This window comes from Hemiscyllium ocellatum, chromosome 8 (genome assembly GCF_020745735.1).
Source record: "Hemiscyllium ocellatum isolate sHemOce1 chromosome 8, sHemOce1.pat.X.cur, whole genome shotgun sequence".
NCBI lineage: Eukaryota > Metazoa > Chordata > Chondrichthyes > Orectolobiformes > Hemiscylliidae > Hemiscyllium > Hemiscyllium ocellatum.
Window position 1 is genome coordinate 104148092 of NC_083408.1, and position 24135 is coordinate 104172226.

Below are 24135 nucleotides of genomic sequence, written 5' to 3' on the forward strand. Positions count from 1 at the left end.
TTTAAATGTAAACTACACAATGACAAAACTGGTTGCACCCAGAAGATACCTATTAATAAAATAAACAATTAAGAGTTTCTCACTCTAGTTTGATGAGTAACAGTTTGCTTCACTGAACAACACAGGTTCAACTTGCAACTTGGGTTCCAATTTTGACTGTCCCAGCCTGTTTAGATGATGAAGAATAAATAGTACAAAGGAGACAGTCACTTTTTTTAAAAAAAAAGCAGCACTGGAAGAAGCCTGGAACAATTCTCATTTAAGCAAAGCAAACTAAAAACAAAAATGGCTTATTTGACTGTGAGTCATGCTTCCTCTGAAGAACAGTTCAATTTAGTCTAGCATACAAACAACAATTATATAAAAACTTACATCTACATCATCAATATCATTTTCATCTGAGAGGTTTGGTATCTCCACAGTTCCTTTATACTTAATTCCAGTTTTTGAAGTTCCTATAATAAAAAAAATTTAGTTTATGTTATTTCCACCTGTATCACTATCAAGTCCAGCAGGTGAGGGGAGGGGAAATAAAGTGAAGGAAACTTAACCAGGTTTTAAATTATTTGATACCAATAAATGTATCAAGGTGAAACACCACCACCACCACCACCACCACCACCCCCCACCCCCCTTCCCATTTTGCCAATTTGAAATTATTTCTATTTCTCCTCAAAGTATCGTACTGTATAAGCTTCATACTTCTTGAAACAAAAACTCCAATATAATGAAGGTAATTAGCTAAATATCTTGTTTACACTCACAAGAAACATGGACATCAGAAGCCACTTTCAGTGCAGTGAGAAACTGGAAGTGTAACTTGCAAACCTGGTATAGAAATAGCTGTACAGGCCACAAAAAGACTATACTTTTGAACTTTTTGAATAAAACAACTATACTGGAAAGCCTCATCTTCAAGAGAAATTTTAAAATCCATTGTACTTTGGTGATTTTGACTCAATATTCAAATTCAAAGATTGACTCATTCATTTTCTCCAGCCACCCATTTTGTCATCCTCTTACATCATGCATCTTGCTTTAGTGAAATTTTGTATAACTGAACTGGCCACCTTTTCCTATTCATGGACTTGTTTCTGAAGGGCAATCTGTTGTTAATTGAAACTTCACCATCAGTCTTGGTCACCTGTCACTTTGCATACTCCCTCTTCATTTTCTCAACTGTCAGCAACAGTGTCATTTATTACTGAATGCTATCCAACAGACATCATTAGTACTTTTGCACAGGCAGACTGCACTGAAATCACAGCCTTTGCTGTCAAATGGTCAGCTTACAAACGTTAGCACATGTAGGACCATCCCCAATGTAGGCAATACCATGTTCGGTGGCAATGTTTATATACAGCTTTAAAATAATTTAAACTCTGATACAATTTTAGCTATTAGAAGACAGCAACTATTTTTGTTACGACAATTTAGTAACTAAAATCAAAGAAACATTGCACCAGCACTAGGAAACAATTCTGTTTTGGACATGTAGGGGCAGTATCAAGCTTAAAATTGTCCCTTATAACGTGTGTTTTTACTAGAAGAAATAGGCCTGCAACATTCATTCATTTATCCCTCTACACAAGGCTTTTTGCCAAGATACTGTTCCATAGATTCTGGTCATCTAATGACATTAAGGCATGGATAATATCACATAATAGATAAAGTTGTGTCTTCATTTAACAGAAATGGGTGTGAATATCAAGTTATGGGTGAATAAGAAATGGATGCTGGCTGTTTTCTATCCTTTCAAGGGTAATGCAATATTCTCATCATTGCCACAAACAACATTAGTTAACAGGCAAGACTCAAAACTTTTCCGAACTGTATTACCACATTACTCTTTATAAATGGGGTCAATTGCTTTGGTAAAAAAAGTTTGTTTTACTCACCTATCCATGACATGTGGATGTTCCACTCAAAGAAGAAAATCAGTTTTCCTTTTCTGTTATTAATTGAAGCTTCACCATCCGTCTTGGTCACCTCTGTCACTTTGCATACTCCCTCATCATTTTCTACACTGACTGCCAGCAACAGTGACTTAAGCTTATCTATGGACCAATTCGAGGCATCTCTTTCTGTCCTGTTGATGAATTTGAATGTCAATTTTATTATGAACAAGTGAATGACTCAAATAGATCACAAGCTTTAACAGTACATGCTAGCTTTGAAGCTATCAATTTTAACCAAGTGCAATGTTTTCTAAATAAATGCAATACATTAATCTACATAAATTCAAGTACAGAAAGTGGACATTTGACATCCTGGAAAACCTTAATCTATCAGATTATACAAATTGTTTGTTTGGGGCTGTCATGTGTTTATGATTTTATAGGCGCTATAGCTCAAGCCAGTGAAAGTTTTACAGATGTGAAAGTGGCACAATACTTTAGGTCAAAGATATAGCTGTGTTTTAAGTTGGTTTAGTTTCATTAACTTAAAAAAGTCACTGTGGTCTTACCAGACCATACAGTTGCTCTCTCGTTAAAGAGGTTAAGGGTCATATGCCTCAGGTGAGGGAGAGGTTGAGTAGAAAAGCTGGTCATGATAACCTCAGCTGGTACTGGACTTGAACCCACACAGTTGACATTACTCTAAATTACAAACTAATTGACTCCAACAAGCAATGTATATTAGTTGTGTGTGTTTTTTTTGAGTTTCACATATTTTGTAACTTATGCATTTAGCAGTATCTTGCATCAGTACTTTGCAATCAGTTTTAACATTCAATCCAATAATAAAAGGTAATTCTGGAAAAACCAAAAAAACTATGATCTCAGGGAAGTAACTTCAGTTAATGCGTTATAGCATCAACAATAGAGATGTACAGCATGGAAACAGACCCTTCAGTCCAACCCGTCCAGATATCCCAACCCATCTAGTCCCACCTGCCAGTACCTGGCCCATATCCCTCCAAACCATTCCTTTTCATATACCCATCCAAATGCCTCTTAAATGTTGCAATTGAACCCACCTCCATCAGTTCCTCTGGCAGCTCATTCCATACACATATCACCCTCTGAAAAAGTTGCCCATAGGTCTCTTTTATATATCCTTCCCCTCACCCTAAACCTATGACCTCTAGTTCTGGACTTCCCGACCTTAGGGAAACACTTTGTTTATTTACCCTATCCATGCCCCTCAATTTTGTAAACCTCTATAAAAAGCCTCCAGGGAAAACAGCCCCAGCCTGTTCAGAATTTCCCTATAGCTCAGATCCTCCAACCCTGGCAACATCCTTGTAAATCTTTTCTGAACCTTTTCAAGTTTCACAACATCTTTCCGATAGGAAGGAGACCAGAACTGACGCAATATTCCAACAGTGGCCTAACCAATATCCTGTACAGTCGCAACATGACCTCCCAACTCTTGTACTCAATACTCTGACCAATAAAGGAAAGCATACCAAACACCTCTTTCATTATCCTATCTACCTGTGACTCCACTTTCAAGGAGTTATGAACCTACATTCCAAGGTCTTTGTTCAGCAACATTCCCTCGGACCTTACCATTAAGTAACACTGGGAGTTCACATTTCATACTAACCAAACATAAATGACTTCATTGGTGCCACACAATTGCCAGTGAACAGCAACATTGACAAGTTGATACAACAAAATATAACAGGTTGATATGGCAGAAGTGGTGATTTAAAAAATGACTAGCAGATCACAGAATGAATCACAAGAGTGTAGAAGTAATGTCATTTAAGATGACCATTACTTCTAAAGAAACATAGCATAAATTTGGCATACAACATTCAGCTAATCGGAGACTGTTCATATCCAGTGCATGCACTACTAAGCCAATTAGAGTTCAGGATCTTTCTGATCATGCACAGTGATTAATGTCAAGCAAAGGTTCACGAGCAGAGAATCTTAGAAGCTTGGTGCACAAGAAAGGAACATAGTTCAAAAGGAGAACTTCAGTCAACTGAGGAGGTAAAAGACAGACTCAGGCAACCAGTGTTACAAGCTGGTATCCAGAGGCGGATCAACTAAAGAACAGATTTTATGGAAGTATCACATACTTGCACTTATCGCAAGCTTAGATTAAGAAATTTGTGAAAACATTTAGAAGATCTATTTCAGGTCTTGAAACTTCTCAATTCAATGTACAATTACATTGGGTGTACCCCAAACTCTTGACAGTAGCAGCGTGTACCTTCTCCAAGATGCACTTCAGCCATAAGGCTCCCTTGACATTTACCTTCTAAACACAGGACCTATACCACTAGAAAGACAAAAAAGGTAGTAGATGCATGGGAACACCATTAACTACGAATTCAAAACTCCAAAGTGTATTAATTCTGACTTGGCAGTGTTTTGCCTTTCCTTGGCTGTCGCTGGAAGAACTCCCCACCTAAAAGCATTGTGGGTGTATGTACCGGCATCCAAAGAGCTACAGTTCACTACTAACCTCTAAGTACTAAGTGCAATTAATGATGAATACCCAGACACATAAATGCCATGAATGATTTTTTTTTAAAAAGTTAAATGGAAGCATGTTTATAAATTAAATGCAACTTCTGTGGTGCTACAAGCAGAGCATTGTTTAACTCAACTTTTTTTAGTACTTCAGTAAACCTTCATCCATTCAGGACGGGAGATTCCACTTCCTTCTTTAAACTTTTCCTTCTGCTTCTTCAATGTAGGCTAGATTAACTGGCTTGACCTTAAAATCCTCACATGCAGTGCATCAACTTACTTCAATCAGAATCATACTTGCCACAAGAACTAAAGCTCTTCAGGTCAAGTACACTCATCAGGCCTAATGTAAGAATGCAAAATTTCTAATGAAAACAATTCATACTGTAGGAAGAAAGGTTGCTGATAATGACGTGCAAGCTTGAACTGAAATAGAGCATAAAACTATCCACAAAGACAATATCTATCCTGATCAGGTTGTTGGCTTTGCACAATGCAGAGTGAATAAACTGTCCATCACAAAAAACCAGCCTTCCTTCCATTGACTCCAGCTACACTTCCTTCTGCCTCAGGAAGGCAGCTAACATAATCAGAGACCCCTCCCACCCCTGTTCCATCAGACTGAAGATACAAAAAAGTTTTAAAACACATACCCACAGATTTAAGAACGGCTTCTTCCCCACTGTTAAGAGTTATGAATGAACGCCTCATATTAGAGTTAAACTTTTCTGAATCTTCAACACAATATTCTGCACTTTATGACCCTGATGTACTTAAAGGTTTGATTTGACTGGATAGCACAAAACAATATTTTTCTTAGTACATGTGACAACAATAAATCAAATCAATCTACAGGTCAAAAGGCTGCTACTTTTGGATCTGAAAGCTACCTGGTCCACCTCAAAATTACCCTAGAAAGGCAGGAACTCAAATTGAAACAAAAAAAAACTCATTACTGCCAGATCACAAAGGATGTTCCGCTTAGCGCACACAGCTGAGCAATGGTGTGCATATACTGATGTGATGCCAGGTACACTTGACATTAATCAGATCAAACAGCACATTCCTTCAGATTATACTCAACCAGTTTATGCTAGCAAACATCATGGTAGACTGTTTAGCTAAGTTAGGTGACATGGATCCAGGGAAAGCTAGCCACCTGGATACAAAATTGGCTTGATGGTATGAGACAGAGGGTCGTGGTAGAGTGTTGCTTTTCGGACTAGAAGAGTGTGACCAGTATTGTTCCGCAGGGATTGATGCTGGTTCCACTGTTATGCCATTTACATAAATGGTTTGGATTAGAATATAGGAAGCATGGTTAGTAAGTTTGCAGATGACACCAAAAATGGTGGCAGCGTAGTGGACAGCGAACAAGGTTATTAAGGGTACAATGCGATCTTGGCCAGCTTGTGGAGGAATGGTAGATGGAGTTAATTTAGATAAATAAAGGGCAGGACCTACACAGTTAAGGCAGGGCACTGATGAGTGCTATCAAGCAGCAACACCGAGGGGTTCAGGCACTTAGCTCCTTGGAAGTGGCGTCACAATGTAGACAGAGCGGAGGTGGTGTTTGGCACACTTGCCTTCATTGTTCAGACCATTGAGTATGGGAGTTGAGACACATGATGTGGCTGTACAGGACATTGGAGAGGCCACTTTTGGCCTACAGCATATAATTCTATTCCCCCTTCTATAGGAAGGACATTAAATAATTTCTGTACCTTTTCCAATTTAATAAAGATGTTACTGGGACTAGGTGAGTTTGAGTTACAAGAAGGAGCTGGGACATTTCCCCCAGAGGGTAGGAGATTGAGGGGTGATCTTTTGGGTTTATAAAATCATGAGGGCCATAGTTAAGGTGAATAGCAAAGGTCTTTTCGACCTGGCACATCGACCTGGACCCAATATACCGGCCACTGCAGCAGACAGCTGAAACTGACAACCGAAAGCAGCAAATTCAAACCACTACAAATGCTGGAGGAAAGATCACAGAAACGCTTCACAGGAGGCTCCCAAGCACTGAGGATGTCACCTAGACAGGGGACGAAACGTCTGCAACACAAATTCCCAGCTCGGCGAACAGAACCACAACGAGCACCCGAGCTACAAATCTTCTCACAAACTTTGAACGGCAAAATGGCTTCTAGGCTGCAAATGGACAATTCTGCTTAAAGCTGCATAAGAGGGCCGTGGCGGCGAGGGTGACCATGGTCAGGGACATGCTGGGTGCCGGGGGCCTTGGCTGAACACTGCCGCAGGACATAGCGAGCACGGCAGCAGAAGATGTCCGGTACGTGGCCACCCCCATCTGACGCCTTAAAACTGCAGTGCTCAGAATGGACACAGTGCACCAGTTGGAGGATGCTCGGTAGGCGGTGGGATCCTGCCCGCGCTCACCCCAGCCCAGACGGAATTTCACATTGGCCCCAAGGTCCCGTACTTCCCGCGGGAGACTGTGTCTCACAACCTGAGCCGCCTCCGGAATTTTAACTTTGTCCCTTTCAAGAACGTAAAAAGGTGGGCCCTGTATCGACTGCTGCTGCACACTGTCCACCTCTTCTCCCTCATCCACCGTCCGGACACACCTTGGTGTGCCCATTTGCCACCAGGAGGTAAGGATCCCCAGTGGAGGGCTCTCTACACAAGAGTCCTCCCCCCTTTCTCTTGGGGATCTGGGGTGGAGGGTGCTGCACGCAGCGGTCCCCTGCGACCGCAGGTTGTGGTGGTTCACGGACTCCCAGCCCAACTGCTTGTTCTGTGGCGCCGTGGAGTCCGTAGACCACTTGTATATTGGGCGTAGGCATTTGCACTCTCTTTTTGATTTTCCCAAAAACCTCCTCCTCTGCTTTTGATTGCAGATAGTGATAGTCCCACACTCTTGATCTTCGGGCACCCGGTACTGAGGAGGACAGGTCTGAAGACTCCTCATGGGTCTGCTCCTGGACCTGGCCAAAAACAGGTACAGGCAGCTGGCTGCAGAGGGGGTCGTCAGGGCCGACTGCCTGCCCCTCTTCTGCGGTTACATTAGAGCCCGGGTGTCCTTGGAGAAGGAGTATGCGGTCTCCACCAACACCCTGAAGCTGTTCAGGGAGAGGTGGGCGCCGCAGGAAGTGGAGTGCATTATTTCCCTGTCCAATTCTATTTTGATTTAATCGCTCAATAAACACTCTGATCGGTCTGGTCCTTTAACACTTATGACCAGGTCCAGAAATAGAGGTTATTCGCTTCTCTGTTCCTCAGAGGAGCTGCACACATAGCTTAAAATAAAGACATTTTTATACTTTTCTTAACTTCACTGATCACACAGCACTGCCCTTTGATGTGAAGGGCACTACTTGTCACTGGCCACTCGGGTGTTTCCTTTCTTCCTGGTCGTGAAAATTTGAATAAAAAAGAAAAAAGCTGCATAAAATGGCTTTTAATTTTGATATGGCTGCATAACTGACTAACCACAGTCTGCTTCAATAGAGATTAGCAGACAATGCTCCCTTTACAGCATAGAAATAACTAGACAAGACATTACTGGCCATCCTAACTGACCTTCAAATGTAGGTACAATGGCTCAGTTAGTGAGATAAGAGTGGCCTAAGTATTGGAAAACAAAGTTGGTTTCCAGGAAATACCACTGGACCAATTACCTGCCAAATAAAGCAATATTGTGTACTGACTGGTAATTGAATGTACTATGCGATCATCGTCTGTACCTTTAAGTATAAAAAGGTCTTTATTTTAAGCCAAGTGTGCAGCTCCTCTGAGGAACACGGAAGCGAATAACCTCTATTTCTGTACGATCTGTGCCTGGTCATAAGAGTGTTAAAGGACCAGATCGATCACGAGTGTTTATTGAGCGATTACGGAACCGAGACGCCTAATCTTCACCCTGTTATGGCAATACATTGGCAAACCAGCATCAACGTACAAACTTTATGATCATTTGAAACTTGGTAAATTTATCTTGACAAATGCTAGATGAAATCGTTATGTACCTCACCAGCAATATTCATGTTCTGTACTCAAGCAAAACTGTAAATTCATGCTCCAGGGCTTATGTCCGAAACAGATTCACCTGCTCCTCGGATGCTGCCTGACTTGTGCTTTTCCAGCACCACACTTATCAACACAAACTGTACATAGTTAGTATGCTATAATTATATCTTTTTTATAACAGTTATGTTTAACAAACTGATGAAGGCTGAGTAGAGGGCAAGGCATTATATTGAGCTCAAGAAAAGTCTAAGAAAGAGCAGAGTTTAATTTTGTGGTCTTCTTAGAGCTAAAGCTGCAATCACCTTTAGTTTTCCCTCATTAGAGAAAAAAAAAGTGTCCCCTTTACTCACAAGATGACATATACGGTTTTAAAAAAGGTACAGTAACATGTATCTTTCCCATCGTAAGCTTAGCTCCATCTCAAATGTTCCCATTGTCTTTTTCAGAGATGAGTTCTAATGCTTTATCCATTCATCACAAGAAGCTGACACAAGCATGTCAAAGCACACTTGATAGAAGCAAGCCAACAGATTCACTCAAATCACTAGATTCCCAGTGATTCTTTAATCCATGTAATTTACTGCCAACATCCCTGCTCCCAAACTTAAGGGCCCCTAAATTTCTTCATATCATGAAGTGAGGCAATGGCATCCTTATCAATTAATACCGTTTAAGACATTAAGGACAGAAAACACATCCAATTTCAGAACTGTCACTAACCAAACCAAATAAGTGCCCATCAAAAAATACACAAAACCAAGTTCATAAGGGGATTATTAGGAATATGCAGTTTAGAATCAAAAGGTGCCAGAAACACTCCAACATGGGAACATCTGACCAAAGACCTTAACCATTACCTTCTTTCATTCCTCACCAATGCCACCTTGAGACTGTAATAGCATGGAGGGATACAGAGGCCAATCAATTAAGCCTGCACCATCATTCACGGATTTGCCAATTCTCAATTCCACTTCTTTGTCCATAATCCTTGATTTTCACACTAATTTAAAAATCTGTTTTGCTCAATCTTGAATCAAGAGTGACCATCCATGCTGTGAATTTCCAACAACTACAGTATTCTAGAGTATATACATAGTTTATCAGCTCAATATACATTTTCATTCACATCATTTCTGGTTCATTTCAAAAACTACGCATTTAATGGTGACACAGAAAAGGGCAGAAAAGGAGGAAATGAACAATACAAACAAACTTGAGGAAAGTATTCAGCATCTACCTTGATTCTATCTAAAAGAGGACTGTATGCTATTTTTATTGTACAACCATCTCATCACTGTCAACTAACTGTTAAACAATTCCAACATTTCTATCTATTGGGAAAGCAGCTCCAGGTTATTGTGAAGGTAAATCCAGTATATTCAGAATCAGCCAAGTTTATCATTTCTGCATTCAACTCTGTCCTACCTACAAGTAACTGGTTGAGACAATAGCAAACTTGGTTCTTCTGCATACATTCTTGTGTATTTAAAACAATAAAAATTATTAATCTAGAAACTCAGTTTATATTCTGGAGACCCAGGTGTGAATCCCACCATGGCGGAATTTGAATTCAATAAAAATACCTACAATTAAGAATCTATCAATGACCATGAATCATTATCACTTGTTAGAAAAAGTCACCATGCTCAATCACAGCAACGTGTTGGATCTCCTCTGCCTTCATATAGACGAGCAAGCCACTCAATTGCTATAGAGTCTATAAAGACATAAAACTGGATAAACCACCTGGCATCAACTTAGGCACCTGAAAAAAGACAAGGACAGAAGCAGCCCTGTTGGCCTTGCAAAGGACTCCTTCCTAACATCTAGGGGAATAGTGCCAAAATCAGACAGACAGACACAGACAGACACAGACAGACAGACACAGACACAGACAGACACAGACAGACACAGACAGACACAGACAGACACAGACAGACAGACACAGACAGACAGACACAGACAGACACAGACAGACACAGACAGACAGACACAGACAGACACAGACAGACACAGACAGACACAGACAGACACAGACAGACACAGACAGACACAGACAGACACAGACAGACACAGACAGACACAGACCCAAACACCATGATCACCAGATATGCCCTGCTCCACCAGCAGAGATGATGGCACAGTGGCAGAGCAAAACTGGAATCAATGGATATTGGGGGCAAACTGTTTGGGCTGACTATAGTCATACCTAGTTTCCGAGGCCCAACCATCTTATGCTGCTTCAACAATGACCTTACCTCTATTATTAGGTCAGAAGTGGGGATGATCGTCAAGTGCAAAATGTTCAGAAACACTTGTGATTCCTCAGATACTAGAGCAGCCCACATTCATAATGCAACAAGTGTAGATCTGGTCTCTTTCCTATTGAAAGGATGTTGTGAAACTTGAAAGGGTTCGGAAAATATTTACAAAAAGGATGTCAGGGTTGGAGGATTTGAGCTATTGGGAGAGGTTGAATTGGCTGGGGCTGTTATATAAACAAACATAAAAGAACAGGTCAGAATCTAATAATACTGCAGGGAGTATCTCACCTCCTGACTCCCCACATCCTGTCAAATATCTAGAAGGCTCAAATCAGTATTGCGATGGCATATGCCCCACTTGGTTGGATGGGTATAGTCTGATACCATCCAGGACAAAGCGGCCTGCCTCATCGGCACCATATCCACAAACATCCATTCCCCTACACCGACATTCAGTCGCAGCAGTGTGCACCATCTCCAAGTTGCATTGCAGAAATTCCCCAAAATGCCTTAGACAGAACTTTCCAAGCCCACAACCACTTTCATCCAGAAGGACTGGTACTGCAGATACACCATCACCATCTGCAAATTCCCTCCAAGGAACAAAATGGCAGTCCTTTAGTGTCACAGGCTCAAAATTGGATAATTCCCTCCGTAATGGAATAGTGGGTCAACCTACAGCACCATCCTGCACTGCTCGGTTTTACCTCCTTCCAAGATCCACAAGCCTAACCACCCTGGCCAACCCATTGTCTCAGCACGCTCCTGCCCCACTGAACTCATTTCTACCTACCTTGACACTGTCCTATTCCCCGCAGTCCAGGAATTCCCCACATACGTTCGAGACACCACCCATGCCCTCCACCTCCTCCAAGACTTCCGTTTCCTTTGCCCCCAACGGTTCATCTTCACCATGGATATCCAATCCCTCTACACCTCCATCCGCCAATGACCAGGGCCACCAAGCCCTCCATTTCTTCCTCTCCCGACGTCCCCAACAGCACCCTTCCACAGACACATTCATTTGGCCAAACTGGTCCTCACCCTTAACAATTCCTCCTTCGAATCCTCCCACTTCCTCCAGACCAAAGGGGTAGCCACGGGCACCGGTATGGGCCCCAGCTATGCCTGTCTCTTTGTTGGCTACGTAGAACAGTCAATCTTCCATAATTACACTGGCACCACTCCCCACCTCTTCCTCCGCTACATTGATGACTGCATTGGCACCACCTCACGCTCCCGCAAGGAGGTTGAGCAAAATCATCAACTTCACCAACACATTCCACCCTGACCTTAAAATTTACCTGGACCATCTCTGACACCTCCCTCCCCTTCCTAGACCTCTTCAAATGACAACCAACTTGACACCGACATTTTTTTCACAAACCCGGCTTCCACAGCTACCTGGATTACACCTCTTCCCGCCCTACCTCCTGCAAAATGCCATCCCACATTCCCAATTCCTCCGCCGCATCTGCTCCCAGGAGGACCAGTTCCACCACAGAACACACCAGCTGGCCTCCTTCTTTAGAGACTGCAATTTTCCTTCCCACGTGGTTAAAGATGCCCTCCAACACATCTCGCCCATATCCTGCACCTCCACCCTCAGACCCCAACCCTCCAACCATAACAAGGACAGAACATTTCCGCCACCTCCAAATAGACCCCACCACCAGGGATATATTTCCCTCCCCATCCCTTTCCGCCTTCCGTGGAGACCATACCCTCCTTGACTACCTGGTCAGGTCCACGCCCCCCCTTCAACCCACCCTCCCGTCCTGGCATCTTCCACTGCCACCGCAGGAATTGTGAAACCTGTGCCCACACCTCCACCCGCACCTCCATCCAAGGCCCTAAAAGGAGCCTTCCACATCCATCAACGTTTTACCTGCACATCCACCAATATCATTTATTGTATCCACTGCTCCGGATGCAGTCTCCTCTACAAAGCGCTTTAGGGAACATCTCTAGGATACCCACACCAACCAACCACACCACCCTGTGACCCAACATTTCGACTCCCCCTCCCACTCTGCCGAGGACATGGAGGTCCTGGGCCTCCTTCACCGCTGCTCCCTCACCACCAGATGAAGAACGCCTCATCTTCCGCCTCAGAACACTTCAACCCCAGGGCATCAATGTGGACTTCAACAGTTTCCTCATTTCCCCTTCCCCCACCTCACCCCAATTCCAAACTTCCAGCTCAGCACTGTCCATGACTTGTCCTACCTGCCTATCATCTTTTCCACTTATCCACTCCACCCTCCCCGATCTATCACCTTCATCCCCTCCCTCACTCACCTAGTGCACTCTATGCTACTTTCTCCCTACCCCACCCTCTTTTCACTTATCTCTCTACCCTTCAGGTTCTCTGCCTCTACTTCTGATGAAGAGCTTTTGGCCAAAACATCGATTTTACTGCTCCTCGGATGCTGCCTGAACTGCTGTGCTTTTTCAGCACCACTAATCTAGACTCTGGTTTCCAGCATTCTAGAGTCATCGTTTATACCTAACCTACAGCACATGAGCACCTCCTTGAACTGTAGTCCATTAGTGTTTCAAGGGTAATAAATGATGGCCAGCCAGTCACATTGACATCTACAAGTCAAAGAAAAATAGGTCTAGGCCAGTAGGATTCTGATTTATATCAAATTCCTCAGGCCTTTTTTTTTTGACTTTCCTTCTGTCAATTCCCCTATTGATCAAAATCTAATAGTTCAGCCTGAAAAATACATAAGGACTCTGCCTCCATAGCTCTACAGAAGGACTCATGCTTTATGAAATTTCTCATTATCTCAGTCTGAAATTGGCATCTGTTTACCCTGAGATTATGCACGGTAATCATAGATTTTTCTGTCAGGGAAACATCCACTCAGCAGTTATTTACCAAACCCCTTTAGAATCTTAAAATGCTTCAGTAAGATCACCTCTCATTCTTCTAAACACCAGTGAGTAGAGTACCAACCTGTTTAGTCTTTGATCAAAGACAATCCCTTCACATTGGGATCATCTTACTCAACCTTCTCTTAACTCCAATAAAAATGATCTTTAATTAAACAAAAAAAAGGGACAAAACATCTGACAGTATTCCACATGCAATTTCACCAACATGGGCACACTTTCAGTAACCTTTCACAATCATGCTCTTAAAATAAAAGGCCATTATTTCTTTAGCCTTCCTGATTATCTGCTTCACTTCTATGCTACCTTTCTGTTTCATGTACAAGTATCCTAAAGTCCCTTTGTGTTCAAAGTTTGTGTAAAGATTTGCAGTTTGGGTGCCTGTTATCATGGTTGCGGATATGTTTGCTGAATGGGAAGCTGATCAACAGATGTTTCATCCTTCTCTAGGTGACATCACCAGTGCTTTGGAGCCTCCTGTGAAGCACTGCTGTACTGTCTCTGCTAGAATTTATTTGGTTCTGTTTCTGCTGCTGCCAGTTGCTCATTGTGGTGGCCAGTATATTGGGTCCAGGTCATTGCACTTGTTGATTTAGAGTCCATGGGATGAGTGCCATGTTTCTAGGAATTCTCTGGCTATCCTCTGCTTAGCCTGTCCTATGACTGTTGTGTTGTTCCAGTCAAATTTGTGGTCCTTGTCATCTGTGTACAGCTACTAGGGATAGCTGGTCATGGTATTTAGTGGCTCGTTGGTGTTAGTGGATGCAGATTGATAGTTATCTGCTTGTTTGCCCTATTGTGTGATTTCTGCAGTCTTTGAATAGAATCTTGACAATTACTTTAGTCTTGCACTTGGCAGGTAAGTTTTGTCTGAGCATGGCTGTCAGTTTAAGGGCAGTCATGAATACTAGTGTTCAGAGAAGTCTGGCCATCAACTCAGATGCTTTTTAATAGAAGATAGCATGGAGAGAGAGTTAGGTTGCAGCACATCCTTGTCACGTTGTTTATCTGTTCGGCACCTGCAGACAAAATTGCAGGGATAGCCATTGTTGGCAAATACTCTGAAGGTGTTCTTCTTCCCTTCATAAGTTGGAGTGCTGCAGTGTGTTGTAGCCCTTTCAAACAGAGTCCTATTGCAGCTTCTTGCGTGTTTGGGTGGTTGCTGTTGTAATTCAGGACCTGGTTGGTGTGTGGGACTTTCTTGGACTTTTGTGGTACATCCACAGTTCTGTGTTCTTCATACCATCACATCCAGGAATGGGAGTTGATTGTTGCTTTCCTCCTCCCCTGTAATTATGATCCCTGTGAATATGATATTGATGATCCAGTGTGTTCTTGATTTCTATTCTCTTAATGTTAACAAAAGTGTCATCTACGTATCTGATCCAGAGTTTGATTTGGATTGGTGGTAGGGCTGTTTGTTCCAATCTTTACATCACTGCTTCTGCTCGGAGCCCAGATATGGTTGAGCCCGTAGGTGTGTTCATACATTTATTTGTTGAATGTGAAGTGTCATCAAGCGCAGGTCTAGTAGTTTCAGTATGCAGTCCTTGTTGATAGATTTCCTCGTGTTGTCTATTCTGCCTGTCCAGGAGGTTGGCTAGAGTTTTGTCAATTAAGTGACCACCAGTGTTGTTACGTCAAATGAAACCATTGCTTCGTCCTTGTCTACGTTTACGTTCTTGATGTTGCCTCGGAATTCCTGCGAAGATTCTCCAATCACTGGGGTTCATGACAGCCCGTAAATAGATCGCCATGCTCAGACAACTTAGGAGGACAAAAGACCCAAAACTGATCATGTAATTTACAAGATTCTATGCAAAGACTGCATGAAACGTTATACTGTATAGGGCAAACAGACAGACAACTAACAATCTGCATCCACAAACACCAACAGTCACTAAATGCTACAACCAGCTGTCCCTAGTAGCCACACACAGATGACAGGGACCACAAATTCGACTGGGACAACACAACGACCACAGGACAAGCTAAACAGAGGATAGCCAGAGAATTCCAAGAAGTATGGCGCCCATCCCACAGACTATCTACAAGCACATTGACCTCGATCCAATATACTGGCCACTACGATGAACGATTAGAACCAGCAAAAATGGAATCAAATAAATTCCAGAAGATCAGTACAGCAGCGTTTCACAGGAATCTCCAAAGCTTGGAAGATGTCACCTAGACAGGGGGATGAAATGTCTGCAAATCAACTTCCCTTTATGTTGCAGTTTTATGTAGTTTCTCTTCATTTTAAATAATATTCTGTTCTCTTGCTCTCCCATTCAAAGTGAAAAAACTCACATTTCCCACATTATATTCTATTTGTCAATGTTTTATCCCCTGACTTAATGGATGGTTTCCTAAACTTCTTGTTGTCTGCCCAAAATCTGACTTTCCACCTACTTTTGGTCTCACCAGCAAACCTGGCTGCAATACATTTGCTTCTTTCCATTAAGTAACAATTCATATTGCAAACAATGTGATCCCAGCACTGATCCCTACAGAACTCCACTGATCACGGATCTCCAAACCAAATAAAAATCACTTAGCCCATTCACTATTTCCTGCACGTTAGACATTTTTTTATCCATGCCAATATTTTACTTCCAACACTGAGCTATTATTTTACAACCTCACCTTTTGTGAAGTATCTTGTCAACCTTCTCCAAATCCAATAACATCTCCTGGTTCCCCTCTATCCACTTTGAGTCTTCCTTGAAAAATTCTATTAGTCAGACATAATTTCCCTTTCATGGAGTTATACTGACTGTGCTTCATTAGGATTTCCCAAGTGTTATACTATTACTTCCTTAATTTGATTCAAACATTTTTCCAATATTAAGCTCAAGTTTGTTGAAGTTTTGACAACCCCATGCAAAAACAAACCCCTTACTCGGGTTGTGGATGAAGTTTGCAGACGAGATGGTGGGGGCGGGGGAAGGAGAGGAGTGTGGAATCAAGGGATCGGGAAGAGAGAAATTTAGATCCCAACCTCACTCGTGTTATATTTAAGCAAAACCACAGCACAGAGCTCAGTAGGTTTTATATATAGAAAACATGAGTTACCAAAACAATCCTCTACAGACTACCAGAACTGTTAAATCAAACAAAATAAACATTTTGCGACAAACTTTTTTTATCTAACAGTTTTACTACTGGTAAGGAGAAAACATGAAACCTGAAGGAATTAAACCAATATATACATTTTATGCATACACACGCAAAGAATAGGGAGCAGGGGAAGAGGGGAGAAAAAAAAAGCAAAGAATAGGGAGCAAGGAAAAGAAAAAGGCGAAGAATAGGGAACAGGGGAGGAATATGGAGCAAGGGAGAGAAAAGGGGGATAAATAGGGTGGGGGGGGGGAGAAAAGACTAAAAATAGCAGAACAAGAGACAGATATGGAGCGAAGGAGGAACAAAGATAGAGCGAGATACACAGACAGAACAGGGGTTAGCAGCATCCTTACCAATGCCAGTTATTGACATTAGTAGCATCGGCCCGCTCCTCCACGATCCAACGCGGGTCGCCCTGTCCCCACTTGGCCATAGTGACAAGTCGGAGCGGCTGGGGAAAAGGTGGCAAACGAGACAAATGAATTAACCCGCCAGCGGCGGCAAGGACTCGGAACACAGCGGCTGGGAGAAGACCGGCGGATGGTATTTCAGCCAGATTCTGGGGGAAATAAGAATGAACGTCTGGTGTGTTTTTTTTTGGGGGGGGGGAAAGGAGGGAGCTCGTTAAAAATGGGATTATAATAAGCAAGGCCACAGGTTACAAACCCTGCCCGCGGAGACTCCTCTTCCCACAGCGTCCCGCGAGCCGCTCTCCTCGAGTCTTTATCCGGTTGCCGTCAGAACATGCTAGAAAGCCGTGACGTCGACGGCGCCGGTTAGGTAGGCGGGGTCTCACTCACCCCTGCACCCGCACTGTAACGCTGCTCGCCCATGATCCTGACATCACTTCCGCCCCGCAGTGCGCTTCACCACACTCCTGCTGTTGTATTATGCTGACGTACATGGTAATGAGCATTCCCACGCTTGTCCAACCCCTATCGTCATGACGCTGACGCACTCACTGCCCATCCGCCCCTCTTAATTGGCTCGACGCTAAAGCACTTCCGCCCCGCTGCTTCCCAGATGCCCTACGTTCCGGTACCCCTCGACCTTCGTCGTTCTATTGAATGCTCACTGAGGAGTTTTATTTGCCCTTTTGATCGGCTAGGTGAAATAATATATAAAATTTACTTTTGTTTGTTTGAAATTGTCTGATCTGTGATCAAAATCTCTGGCTGTGTTTGTTTTTGATCGTGGGCCGTCGCCAGTTTTAGAAAATGCTAGAAAAGCGAACGTCATCATGTGGAACTTTCTGGATAGTTAGTTTCCGGAAAAAAGCTCCTTGTGAATTTTTTTCCGGTGGCTGTATTGGGCATTCGCTGTGGTTTAGAAAATCCATAGTATTCCGTTTTTCGAAGAGTCTTTACAGCATGGAGCTAGGCCCGTCATGAACGTCACTACATCAAACATCTATGGATTGTAATCCCATTTGGATGAGAATAGACAGGCTTTTTTGGGGGGGAATAGTCTGCATTTCTACATTGCTTTGGTATTGAGAAATAATTTAGTTGTCTAACGAATTCCATATTCGATATATAGTGTTGGGAACCTTATCATTTAGTTGTGTCATTTGAAGCTTGTTCGTTAAAAACATGTTATACTTTCACTAAAATAAAACAAAGTACAATCAATGCTAGAGTTCTGAAACAAACCAAAACCGAAATTGCTGGAGATACTTGGCAGGTGTGGAGAGAAACAGAGTTGCAAACATAGACCAGTCCATCGCACAAACCAGCCTTCCATCCATTGACTCCATCTATACTTCCTACTGCCTCGGGAAAGTAATTAATGTAATAAAAGACCCTTCCATCGGGCAGAAGATATATAAGTTCCAATACACGTACAAAGTGATTCAAGAACAGCTTCCCTGCTATTATCAGACTTTTGAATGACCCTCAAATGTAAATTCTGATTCCTGCCTCTGCGGCTGTAATACTATTCTGCATTCTGTTTCCTATCCTGCTGCACTTTGGTACGATCTGCCTGTACAGCATACAAAACAACATTTTTCACTGTTCCTCAGTACACATGACAACAATAAGTCAGTCTATCAATCCCAGGAATCATTTATTGCACTCATTATATATATCACAGGCCTCTTGAGCTCAGGAGACCAAAGCTGCACTCTGAAGTGTGGTCTCACCAAGGTCCTATGCAATTGCAGCAAGACATCACTGCTTCTATACTCAAATATTTTAAAGGCCAACAGACAAGTGCCTTCTTCACTGCCTTCTGCACTTGCATGTTTACTTTCAGTGACTAGTATTGAAGGACACAGAGGTCTTGTTGCACATCTTCTTCCCAATCTATCACTATTCAGATAATAATTCACCTTTTTTGCTGCCAAAGTGGATAACCTTACATTTATCCACATTATATGTCATCTGCATTTGCCCACTCAATCAACCTATACAAATCACACTGAAGCATCTTTGCATCTTCCCACAGCTCACACTCCGACTAAACTTTCTGCAGTTACAAATTTGGAGATAATACATTTAGTTTTCTCATCTAAATCATTAATACATGTTGTGAATAGTTGGCCTGGATCCCTGCAGCATATCATTGATCACTGGCTGCCACTCAGAAAATGACTCCTTTATTCTTACCTTTTGTTTCCTATTTGCCAGATAGCTCTCTATCCATGTCAGTACACTAATCCAATCCCATGAGCTTTAAGTTTACATGCTATTTCTTAAATTGGGCCTTATCAGATGCCTTCTGAAAGTCCAAGTCAATCACATCCATCCGATAGTCAACTGTCAATCATGATTTCCTTTTCATAAATCCATGGACTGTTTTTCAAGTGCTTTGCCATTAAATCTTTTATAATGAACTTTGAGCATTTTCCTTGTTACTGATGTCAGGTAACCAGTCTTTAATTCCCTGTTCCCCTTCTACCTCCTTTTTAAACAGTGAGGTTACATTGGATGCCCTCCAAACCAAATGAAGTGTTCCAGAGTCTAGAGAGACTACAGATGACTACTATTTCTAGAGCCATTTCCTGAAGTACTCTGTGATGTAAATTGTTGGGCTCTGGGGATTTGTTGCCTTTATTCCTAAAAAATTCCTCAGCACCATTTCCCGAACTAATACTGGTTTTCTTCAGTTCATCTCCCTCACTAAATTATGTGTCCCCAACATTTTTATAACATTATTTGTGTGATCCTTTGTGAGGACGGAACCAAATTATGTATCTGATTGGTATGCCATCACTTTGTTCCCTATTATAATTTTCTCTGTTTCTGATTGTAAGGGATATACTTTTGTCTTCACTAATCTTTTCCATTTCACATATCGCTGGAAGCTTTTACATTCAGTTTGTTTGTTCACTTCAAGCTTACTCTCATACTCGTATTCTCTTAATCAATCCCCTTGTCCTCTTTGCTGAAGTCTAAACTGCTCTTTTATGTTCAATGCTGAAAAATATATCTTTTTTGTGTCATTTAATTAAGAAAAATGGAGTTGCAGCAAAATATCAGCATGACCATATTGGATAATGGAGTAGTTTTTAGTACCAACAACTATTTCTTGAATTCTTATTCTTGCATTTGTACATTGTAAAGTGTTAGCATAACTTTCTTATTTTTGTACTATGTGCTTTGATTTCAAAAAGCAGGGACTTCTACTCATTTTTAGCAAAGTTGTCCTGCTTCCTTCAAGGTTTTTCATCTATAGTGCACATTGTTCCTAAACCCCATTTAAAATTGTGCTATAGATTGTTTACAGCACGGAAGACAACTATTTGGTCAAGTTCACCCAACTCTCTGCAAGTCCCATTACCATTTCCCCATATCCATCAAGTACTTTCTCTTCAGATGCTTATCAATTGTTTTTTGAAAGTCACAGACAAATCTGCCTCAACACATTATCTAGCATTCCAGAGCCAAACAGTCTGCCATGCAAAAGGTTTTTTCTTATGTCAACAACAAGAGCTTATATTTACATAACAACTTTAATGGAATGTCCCAAATATGGAGATTCACAGTAGCATTATAAAATCAAATATGACACTGAGCCACTTAAGGAATAATTAGGTCAGATGACCAAAAGCATGGTCAAAGCGATAGGCGTTAAGGAGCATGTTAAAGGAAGAATGTCAGGTGGAAAGATGGAAAGGGAGGAAATTTCAAAGCTTAGGGCCTTGGCAACTGCAGGCACAATCGATAATAGTACTGTAATTAACATTAGGAAGGCTCAAGAGATCAGAATTGGAGGACATTAGATGTAGCTGGTAGGGATTACAGAGATAGAGAAGGGTGAGCCATAAAGGGATTTGAAAATGAAATTGAGAACTTCAAAATTAGGATGCTCCTTGATTTGGAGTCAGCGTAGCATAGAGGTAATGGGGAATACAACATGGTGTGAGTGAAGCCACAGGCAGTGGAGCTTTGGACAAATTCAAGTTTCTAGCAGTTAAAACGTGGGAGACCAGCCAGGAGAGGATTGGAATTGTCATGTTTAGAGATAACAGAGGCGTGATTTGAGGTTTCAGCATCTGATCAGTTGATATAAGCTGGGCATCTTTTCTTTGGAGTTTAGAAGAGTGACAGGCGATCTTTTTGAAACATATGATCCTGAGGATTTGATTTGATCATTTATTGTCACATGTACTTGGTTACAGTGAAAAGTTTTGCTTTGCCTGCAGTCCCGGCAGATCATACCTCACAAAGTGCATTAAGGTGATAGAACGAAGAGTATAATATTATTGCTACAGAGGCATGGTGGCCCAGTGGTTAGCACTGCTGCTTCACACGGCAGGGACCTAGGTTTGATTCTAGCCTTGGGCAACTGTCTGTGTGGAGTTTGCACATTCTTGCCACGTTTGCGTGGGTTTCCTCCAGGTGCTCCAGTTTCCTACCACAGTCCAAAGATGTGCAGGTTAGGCAAACTGGCCAAGCTAAGTTGCCCATTGTGTTCAGAAATGTGTAGGTTCAGTGCATTAGTCAGGGTAAATGTAAAGTGATAAGGATAAGAGAATGGGGTCTGGGTGGGTTACTATTAGAGGGTTGGTGTGGACTTTCCACACTGTAGGGATTCTATGATACAGAAAAGATGCTTAAGAGCGAGATCAACATTAAATTTAAAATTTGAGATATCCTTTCATAAGTCTAATAACTGTGGGGAAGAAGCTGTTCTTGAATTTGTTGGTATGTGTGTTTAAGCTTTTGTATATTCTGCCTGAAAGAAGAGGTGGGAAGAGATAATAACTTGGGTGTAAGGGTTCTTTGACTATGTTGGATGCCTTCCTGAGACATCAAGAAGTATAGATGGAGTCAATGAATGGAAGTTTGGCTTTTGTGTTGAACTAGACTGTGATGAACTCTCTATAGTTTCTTTCAGTCCTGGACAGAGCAGTTGCTGTACCAAGCCATGATGTATCTGAATAGAATGCTTTCTATGGTTCACCTATAAAAATTGGTAAGAGTCTTTGCGGAAATGACGTATTTCCTTAGCCATCTGAGGAAGTAGAGGTGTTGTTGTGATTTCTTGACCGTAGCAGCAATGTGGGTGGACCAGGACAGATTGTTGGTTATCATTATTTCTAGGAACCTGACACTCTCGACCATCTCAATCTCAGGGACAGGGACGTGCCCTCCACCTCGCTTCCTGAAGTCAATGACCAGCTCTTTTGTTTGAGGGAGAGATTGTTATCTTTACACCATGCCACTAAGTACTCTATTTGTATCCTGTATTCTATCTTGTCAGTGTTTGAGATCAAGCCTAAAATGATGCTGTTGTCAATGAGTATATAGAAAGTATAGCAAAGGGCTGAGTACACAGCCTTCTGAAGCATCAGTGTTGAGGATTATCATGGAAGAGATATTGTTGCTTATGCTCACTTACTGCGGTCTGTGGGCCAGGACATCGAGGATCCAGTTAGAGGGTGGAGCAGAGACCTAGGTCTCAGAGTTTGGAGATTCGTTTGGTTGGAATTATAGTGTTGAACGTGGAGCTTTAGTCAATTAATAGGATCCTGACCAAGGCATCATTGTTACCCAGACATTCCATGAATGAGTGTGGGGCCAGGGAGATGGTGTCTGCCATAGAACATGGTGCCACTATTTAAAAAAGGAGGTAATGACAAGCCAGGGACCCACAGACCAGTGAACCTGACATAGGTGGTGGGCAAGTTGTTGGAGGGAATCCTGAGGGACAGGATGTACATATACTTAGAAAGGCAAGGACTGAATAGGGATAGTTAACATGGTTTTGTACATGGGAAATCATGTCTCACTAACTTGATTTGAGTTTTTTGAAGAAGTAATGAAGAGGATTGATGAGAGCAGAGCAGTGGACGTGATCTGCATGGAATTCAGTAAGCGTTTGACAAGGTTCTCCATGGTAAACTGGTGAGCAAAGTTAGATCACATGGAAAACAGGGAGAACTAGCCATTTGGATACAGAACTAGCTTGAAGGTAGAAGATAGAAGGTGGTGGTGAAGGGTTGCTATTCAGCCTGCAGGCCTGTCACCAGTGGTGTGCCACAAGGATCGGTGCTGGGTCCAGTACTTTTCATCATTTATATAAATGATTTTGGATGTGAACAGAGGAGGTACAGTTAGTAACTTTGCAGATGACACCAAAATTGGACGTGGAATGGGCAGCAAAGAAGGTTACCTCAGAGTACAATGGAATTTTGATTAGATGGGCCAAAGGGCTGAGGAGTGGCAGATGGAGTTTAATTTAGGTAAATGTGCATTTTGGAAAGGCAAATCAGGACAGGATTTATATACTTAATGGTAAGGTCCTGGGGAATGTTGCTGAACAGAGATACCTTGGAGTGCAAGTTCCTTGGAAGTGGAGTTGCAGGTCAATAGGATAGTGAAGGCGGCATTTGGTATGGTTTCCTTTATTGGTCAGTACATTGTGTATAGGATTTTGGACATCATGTTGCAGCTGTACAGGACATTGGTTAGTCCACTTTTGGAATACTGTCTCCTTTAGGAAAGATGTTGTGAAACTTGAAAGGATTCAGAAGATTTACAAGGATGTTACCAGGGTTGAAGGGTTTGAGCTATTAGGGAGAGGCTGAATGGGCTGGGGTTGTTTTCCCTGAAGCATCGAAAGCTGAGGGGTGACCTTATAGAAATTTATAAAATCATGAGGGGCATGGATTGGGTAAATAGACAAGGCCTTTTCCCTGGTGTGGCAGAGTCCAGAACAAGAGGGCATAGGTTTAAGGTGAGAGGGAAAAGATTTAAAAGGGACTTTTTCACAGAGGATGGTGCATGTGATAGAGGGAGGAGTGGAGGCTATTACAATTACAACATTTAAAAGGCATCTGGATGAGTATATGAATAGAAAGGGTTTGGAGGGATATGGGCCCAGTGCTGGCAAATGACACTAGATTAAATTAGGATATCTGATTAGCATGGACGAGTTAGAGCAACGGGACTGTTTCTGTGCTGTACATCTCTATG

General features: G+C 42.2%; 1 protein-coding gene across 1 annotated transcript in view; it reads right to left on the reverse strand.

Moving 5' to 3' along the window:
• Nucleotides 1–17490, reverse strand: part of LOC132818411 (activator of 90 kDa heat shock protein ATPase homolog 1-like) — a 42006-nt gene extending 24516 nt beyond the window's left edge. Inside the window, exons 1-4 of the mRNA XM_060829419.1 lie at nt 17378–17490; nt 17065–17162; nt 1899–2089; nt 373–455 (exon numbers count right to left, since the gene is read on the reverse strand). Coding sequence (XP_060685402.1) covers nt 373–455; nt 1899–2089; nt 17065–17144 — 354 coding nt within the window. The 5' untranslated portion in view covers nt 17145–17162; nt 17378–17490. The remainder of the gene's footprint in view (nt 1–372; nt 456–1898; nt 2090–17064; nt 17163–17377) is intronic.
• Nucleotides 17491–24135: the final 6645 nt, after the last annotated feature.